Source organism: Accipiter gentilis, chromosome 1 (genome assembly GCF_929443795.1).
Source record: "Accipiter gentilis chromosome 1, bAccGen1.1, whole genome shotgun sequence".
Lineage (NCBI taxonomy): Eukaryota > Metazoa > Chordata > Aves > Accipitriformes > Accipitridae > Astur > Astur gentilis.
Window position 1 is genome coordinate 20,019,917 of NC_064880.1, and position 8,145 is coordinate 20,028,061.

General features: G+C 36.3%; 1 protein-coding gene across 2 annotated transcripts in view; it reads left to right on the top strand.

Moving 5' to 3' along the window:
• PMS1 (PMS1 homolog 1, mismatch repair system component) overlaps window positions 1-7,895 on the top strand; it is a 47,907-nt gene extending 40,012 nt beyond the window's left edge. For both annotated transcript variants that reach the window (XM_049801187.1, XM_049801196.1), the window contains 2 exons: window positions 4,585-4,745; window positions 7,463-7,895. In XM_049801187.1, the coding sequence (XP_049657144.1) occupies window positions 4,585-4,745; window positions 7,463-7,654 (353 nt within the window). In that variant the 3' untranslated portion in view covers window positions 7,655-7,895. The remainder of the gene's footprint in view (window positions 1-4,584; window positions 4,746-7,462) is intronic.
• The last annotated feature ends 250 nt before the right edge of the window (window positions 7,896-8,145 follow it).

The following is an 8,145-nucleotide window of genomic DNA, read 5'->3' on the forward strand; positions in this document are numbered from 1 at the left end:
TTAATTTGGAATGCAAGACCTCTTGCTTTGGTATTGAGCACTTTACTAGGACTGTTTCCTAGATGAGTGTAATGACTTGAATATAGGACCATAGATTCATTCCATATTTCCTCTTGGTGTGAGGTGTGTTTTACAGGACTGACTATTTATTCAATAACAAGAAAATCTGAACAGCTGCCTTAATTTAGAAGGTGACTTTGGTAACTTCCTTGTTGCATTGGGCTTGCATCTCAACTGGTCTTCATTAAAGATGCTTCTTTGCAATTTAAATTCCTACGTTTTGGCAACTTATGGCACAGACGAACTTTTTGTAAAGATTTTGGTTCTGATAATTTCTTAGTTGAAAAAAAAAAAAAAAAAACACCACGTAGCACTGTTTTTTCCTTATTTGGATGACTTGTCTGTAAGGGACAACTTCTCTCATAGGATTTAAAAAAAAAAACACAAAACATAAGTCTTGCACTAAATTTAGCAGGTCTTGGGATTAATACTCGGAAATTGAATCTTATTCCCTCACAGTCTTGGAATTTGTAGGAGTACAACTATACTCTTTAATGGCCAAGACCTTTTAGCTAGTGGGGTGGTTCTGAACTTTAATAACCTACCAGGAGTCTTTCTCACAGGCTTAGCATGACATGCCTTACTCTGAACCCCATGGCGCCATGTGACACCAGATGCACTACATGTAGTAGGTTTTTGTAAGGTCTTATTAGGCCTTTTCTTCCTAACAAGGACTCAGTTCCACACGGAGGGTTTTTTTCCTATTCTGTCATTTTGGTAGGAAAACTGTTTGAACTTCTGGCAATGTTTTCCTTTTTCACAAATGCAACCTTTGGGTAGTTATTTTTACAAACCAACGCAAGTTTCAGGCCTTACTTGCCTATTGTTTTATTTGAGGGTAAGTCTGTCCTTTTGAGTGCTCTCTTGCTGTAAGACAGGAATGTAATTTACTTTTGCTCTGTATTGTTCAAAGACTCTGTATGACTGCAGTCAAAGTTGTTCCAAGTATCCTAGATCTTGGATGTGCCCTATCTTCTTGTTTTCAGTAGGCTAAGATCTTTTGTAATGTCTCCTTGTTTCTCTTTATATTGATTGCTCAGCAGTCTAAGGAGTTTTCAACTAGATTTTTCTCTGGATAGCTGACGGTGAAAAACATGTTGTGAAATAGCTCAGAAAAAGCTTCTTGCTCTAAGTGTGTCAGTTAGGCAAAATCAATGGTTTCTTTGTGGAACGTGCCAGTTGTTGTGATTTGCAAAGCTGTGACGCTAAGCTCCAGTCTGTCTTCCACTGCCCTCCCGCCCCCTCATGTTCTGGCCTTACTGAGGCTTCAAGTGATGCTACCTTTGGGAGAGCAGCGTGTTTGCTTTTACTTAACTCAGTATTCTGGGATCTGCCTTTGTTTGCTGGGTATAGCTTGCAATGACCCCTACATACAGAGAGGCATTTCAAGAAGTAAGATGGATTACTCTCCGTCCATTTCTTCTTAAGATGTGTTTGTTATATGTACCTTCACTGCACATCTGTCTGCCTTTTTGAAAGTCCTAGAGAGAGATGTGAATTCTTGGCTGGAAAGAGACTGAGAGCAAGGAACATGTCTTACCTGGTTTTGTAATGACGGTAGGCCTTGGGCCATGCTCCGAGGCAGGCTTTTAGGGTACAATTGCCTGCTTGATAGAATATGTGTACCCAATGTACATATATACAAAGAATGTGCTTACAAGGCCTCAAAGAGCAGTAATAAAATAACCCATCTTCCTTGCTAATATAAGCTGCCTCATCTCTTGTAATGGACCAGTGGAAAATCGTGCTGCTACTTAATTTCAGTTTGATTTTGACCATAGACTGGAAGATAGATAGTCTTATAGTATCACCTAATCTAGGTGGCATCTGGAAGAGAACAGTTTTTCCTGGCCATCAAGAAGGAACTATCCAAAGATGATTGTGAATGCTTTGTTTGGAAAGAGAAAGGGGAAATTTGTAGCAATGAGAAATCCACATTTTTAGTCAACTGAAAGCTAGTTTATTTGTTCATGGAAATGTTTTCCTTGGAAGTTGCAAAGCATTTTGTAGAAACTACCATGGAAACTGCTTGAAGACTGCTGTTTGAATACTCAAAAACTTTAACGTATATTTTGTCAAAAATTTCCAAGTACACTGAGGCTTGGACATCTGCTTATATCATCAAATGCTGCCAATATCAGAATTCCTGCAAAGACTTACAGATAAATATATGTTAATGCATGCAGTGGACGTGCAATCAGCTTTGCAGTCTGAAGAATGTAGGCAGAAAAGGAGAATGGCACACAAACAGAAATACCAAAGAAAACTTCTCTTAGCCAGGATTTGTATTGATTGTTCTTATGTTAGACTCTTTAAAGCCCCCTTTGACTTTCAGATTAATGAACAGTACAGTGAAGTCAAATCTGGCTGTCAAAATTTGCAGACAGGAAAATTGCTATTGGTAAAACTGAAGAGTATTGAGCATTAGGAGCCTTGATAGCAAGCATGTATGATTGGTTTACTGGATTTGAAAAAAACCCCAAAAACAAACAAAAAAAACCACAAAAACAAACAAAAAAAAAAAACCACACCAAAAAAAAAAGTTTTGCAAATCCAGAACCTCACTGTCATGACATTTTAAGAGGAAGCACTAGAAAAACAAGTTTTCAAACTGAAAATCTTAACACTTGAAACTTAACAAAATTTTGTGTCCCATCTTTGGTAGCATATAGAGAGGTAAATATTGAAGGTGGTCAAATAGACTAAGTTCTCATTTTAGAGAGAAAGCAGTATAATCAAATGGGTCTGGAACAGTTACTCAGATCAACTCTTTCAGTAAAGCAGAATTGGGATAAAATTGAAGATTGCTGAAGGAGATTAAAACCAGACTTTATCTTTCGCTCCTGTCTCCTACTGGCAGCCTTTCTTATGGGGAAATATTGGCATAGTACATCATTTTATCTCACCTTTAATAACTGGCTAACTTTCAGATAGTTAAAAATTTTGCTTTAAGCTGAACCTGATCACAGGCTTACAGCAGTACATAAAAAATATGTCTGTTTTTGCTGGCCACGATTAGGGAAAGACAGCTTGAAAAAGAGAAGGAAGACAATGCTGGGTGAAAAAGGAAATAAAGTTTCAGATTTAAAGCAGTGTTAAATATGTAGCTGGAAGGAGGTTATGTGATTGGCGGTGGAGGGGGAGAGCTGTTCCCTGTATCAAAATTTGTACTCCGGTCAAAGTATCTCTTGCCATGAAGCTTAAAAAGGCCCAACAGCATTATTTACCTGGTGACACACCCATATTTAGAAAAATTTTCAACCTGCACAGTCCTCCTGTCCATCTGTGCTCTTATTTAATGACTGTCAAATAAGCAGTGCGTGGTGGTAGATAACAGTCTTGTTCTACTAGCTAACGCAATTACATTGTGGTGACTTACGTTGTATATATATTTTCTCTCTCTTCTGAAATCTTTCACATTTTTGTTTGGATTAAGAACACGAATGATCCCTTATCACAGTTTATTAGTTTCATCTACTTTGTAGCAATCTATTTGTCTCTATCTTTTTTGACTTCGCAAAAACAATTGTGACTCAGGTTGAATGTAATTTATTCTGTCTGGGGTCATTACACTAGAGTGGATTTATTTTCATTATGAATTAAATTCTTCCACGCTCTCCTTGTGAAGCTCTTTACTTCTTAGACTTGTAGTGGAGAAAAAGAGAAAGTAGCCATGTGGGTTGGGTTGAGATTTCTGTGCACCCAGCATGAATGAGTTGGAGGAGCTTTGAAGGACTGCATAAGAATATGTGAACCTGACCCCTAGAGAACTTGCTTCTGCCTGGGAGCAGAAGAACAGTTAGCTGTGCAGTAGCCACTTCATTCAAATTTTTTGCAAGTAGTGTGAATAAGAAGTGAAATCTCTTACACCTCAAAGATTGAATAGATATTTTGTTGAAGGTTGTTTAAATGTTTCGTTCATCATTCCTATTCAGAGTGGTACCCACTGCAACAGTGATGTCCTATGAATGATAGTATCAAGTCTGTCACAGAGCCTTTAGTTATATGGGCTTGAGTTCTTTGTCTGCTATGGTAGGAGAAGAAAATGCTTTTTATTTCAGTAGAAGCTGAATTTGTTATGATAACATTTGAACTCTACCGATGTTTAAACCAATTACATGGGAAATAAGGCCAACACTGTTCTAATTTTTTTTCAGACTAAATTGTCTTTTATTACTGGATTCTACTTTAATTTCATGTATGTTTAATTAAAGCAATAGAAGCTTTAATTAAAGCTATGCTGAAGACTGGGAATGCTGCAAAATGTTTTAAGCATTTAAACAGTGCCAGCTAGGATTTGACTTAAAATAAGCCGAGACATTTGTGATGTGAATATGCACATATCATCATAATGGAAGTAAATGCTTTTCACTCCAAGAGAGGAGCAAAAAAATTTTTCCTAATAGTATTGAATTTGTGAGACTAATTTACCAAGTGATTTTTATCAGTTTAATTTTCTCTGAATTGCTCCAGAATAGAAATCAAAACAGTGTATAAATTACTGTTTTGTTTTTGTATTTTCAGATGCTTCAGCTACAGAAAGTCATCTGGAGATAGAAGGGAAGGCGAATTGTCTGCCATATTATGGTATTTCTGATTTGAAAGAAATTCTGAATGCAGTAGTTAATGGAAATGCAAAGGAAGTATATGAATGTAGGCCTCTAAAAGTGATAAATTACTTGGAGGTAAGACAGAAGTTTGCTTTTAAGTACTGGCCAGCTAAGCTTATAGTAAATCCTTAAACAGCTTGAAAATCTTTCTTCAGCTTTCTGTTTTAATTAATGTAGTTCTGTTCTAAACAGAAGTTACTTTTGAAAAGGAGAATGTCGTATTCTCTCTGAGGTGTATGGGTTCTGCATTGCTTACCAAAATGCTTCCATGAGACATATCCAAAAACAGTTGTCCAATGTTATATAATACATGCTGAAAGCTGATGTTCACAAAGTGTTTCTGTATAGGCAGAAATTTCAGACTAGAAATTTCTCCATGTTAGAATACAGAACTGCCATAAAATTGCTTTACAAAGTTTAGAAGGTAGTTGAATCCAGAATAATCATCAAGATTCAACTCCTTTATAAATAAATCTATGAAGAAGTTAGAAAATTATTTAAGGTAATAGTTTATGAAAAGTAGGCATTAATTGAAGCTTAATTCTCATGTAAACCTCAACAAGATGTACATCATGAAAATCGGAAGGTGCACCAGTTCCGCTTAAAGAAGAAAAATTGCTGTGATTGATTCAAAGAAAGGGCAGAGGTAGACAAATGGCAACTTTTTTTTGCCAGAAAAGCAAGCTGTCACTGGAATTAAGACACTGAAGTAAAAAATGAAGGCTCATATACAGTGAACCCCATACGCCTCTGCAAATGCTTGTGTTTAGTTAACATCAATAACTTCTGCAGTTAAAGGAAGCACATACTGACAACTACCATAGTCTTTGAAGTCCATTCTATTCAATGCAATAGTGACGAAGTTCTGAAGTGCACTGACAGAGAGGGAGCCATGTGTTCTTCACAAGCAGCCAGCATTATTAGTTGCCAGAAATACAGTACTTGAGTAAAAGAATCTTTAATCTGTTTTCTTACAGAAGTTATTATGCAACAGTTGGAACTGGAAGGACTCTTGTTAATATTTGATATGCAAATAGATAAAATAGTCCATCCAGAGATGATAATGGGCATGAAGTTTCAGACACAACTAATATATGGGGTACTAGTTAAAGCTGGAGTAACTAACAAATAGTAGTTTTCTATCACTTCTTGTCTAGATGTTTCACTAATGCTATCTTTAATCCCAATTCTTAAGATCTCTGTTCAAAAAGGTTACCAAAATATATGTTAAGTCTCTTCTTACTTACCATTTACTAACATGCTTTCCTGAATCAGGCTACTTCAAAATGGGACCTAGGCATTTACACAGAATATGTGTTTTATCATTTCAACATTTATTATACAAATCTTTCCCTGTCTTTTTGGGGCAGTTAGTTTACAGCTGCCTTTGGAGCAAGTTATTCTGTTGTGTACTACTGAACCATTCTCATGCACTCATGAAAGAAGCTTAAAGAAGGGATGAGTTAAGTGTTGAGAAAGGAATGGTTTGTAACTTGATTTGGAGGAAGCTTTTCCTGTACTTAAAATACCCATCAGTCAGATTTAGTGGGATGGAGTTGGTTTACATAGAGATACACCCACAAACGTGTGTATATCTCTATATACAGATATATAGAGATATACAGACACATACATATAAAGGTATATATCAAGAGATTATCAAAGGAAGGCTTATTGAGAGCAAAGTTGATCCTGTGAGGAACTGTTAGAAAGAAGATACACATGCAGCAGTTAACAGTAGCTGGAAAATACATATTAACTAGGAAGTATATGGCTTGCCATCATGGAAAAAATAAATAAATAAATAAAAGTAAGCACTGAGGTTTTTGACCATTTGGGGGAGTAAACACTAGAAACACCATTCACTATTGTGTTCAGAATTGCAACGTATGATAAAAGTTTTATGTCTGCAGCATGTCTGCAACTTTTGCTGTCTTTTGGTAGACCCAGAAGAAAGAAGAGGGTAATGGTTAAAGCAGCAGCCTTCCTAGGTAGACAGTAGTCCACAGTGATCTTTTTTCGACTTGGAAGAGTGGGAGAAAATCCCAGACAAACAAAATGAGAAGATTCAATTCGGATTAAAACGTTATGAACACTGCTTCAGGCTTGTACAATGTGAAGGGAGATTGTATGCCACATCTGTTTCTGTCTAGGCAACTTTACTAAAGTACAGAAGAGAAGGCAATGGCAGGAAGGCCCATCTTGGAGGAAGGAAACAAAAAAACCTGACAACTTGGTTTTGAAGTTGCTTGATTCTTTGAGGATGGGTGCTTCAGTAATTCTGTTTAGCAGTCACTTCTGCTTTCTAGTATTGTGAGATGACGATGCAATAGACAATTGTTAATGCAACATTAATCTAAAATTTCACTATAGTATTTTTAAAAGTTTGTTTAGCTGACTGTTTGACTTCATTTATGTTAGTTCTAAAGTTTGTGGTGTAGAATGTGTCTTGTGAACTGGTAAATATCTTCAGCTGATGCTGGTGCCAACGGGAAGTAAGATGTTCAGAAACACAAAGCATCTTGCAAAAGCGGACCCTAAAAGAAAAGGACAACGTGACCAGCAGACTGACTGTGTGACTCCATTGTAAAAGTGTAATGAAATAACCAATAAGATATGTTTAGAGTTACATTTGGGTTTCTGGGATTTGGGATATTTTTCAGCAGAAAAGAGAAGAGTGACCTTTAAACAGTGAGTGCTTAATTCCTGCTTTCTGGTAGCCCCAGGTTAATGTGTTAAAAAGTGGTACTTTAAAACTATTGGGGTTTTGTTTTTGTTTTTCTTTTCCACAGGGAGAAGCAGTTCGTTTAGCTCGGCAGCTGCCCTTACATTTGTCAAGAGAAGATGTACAAAACACAATTTACAGGATGAAGCAACAGCTTGGAAAGGAAAATAAAGGCTGTGTTCATGGTCGTCCTTTTTTTCATCACTTAACAGATATTCCAGAAGTTGACAAGCAGAATTCCACGGAAATTATTCAGTAAATGGAACATTTTGTTTGGGATCATATTTCTCTTGCTTAATTTTGATCATTACTCTGTAATTTCAGCATGTTTTGTGCAAAGCTTTTGTATAATGACTTTTCATTATCGTGTGCTCGCCTCCTAGAGACTTTTTTTTTAACTTAAATTCAAATGCTGCTTGAAAACTGGAAATAAATACTGTAGAGAAACAATTCATCACTATTTTTTAAAAGAATTTATTAAAGAAATGTTCTCAACTGGTTTGATGTTCTTCTTACTGCTGCAGGTTTAGAAAATATCAGTATGCCAAAATTTTTTAGATGTGAAGTGGTTAGAAGTTGCTTTCATTGGAGCCTGACAAACTTTCTTGTACTGAGGACATGAGATGTTAATTTTCAAAGGAATGCCAGGTAGCTGTAGGTATTTAAATGTTGCATTGCCATATGCAGTTGTTATAGTTACATGTTTATGGTGATATATTTCTATTTGGAAACGTTTAACTTGGCATAAAT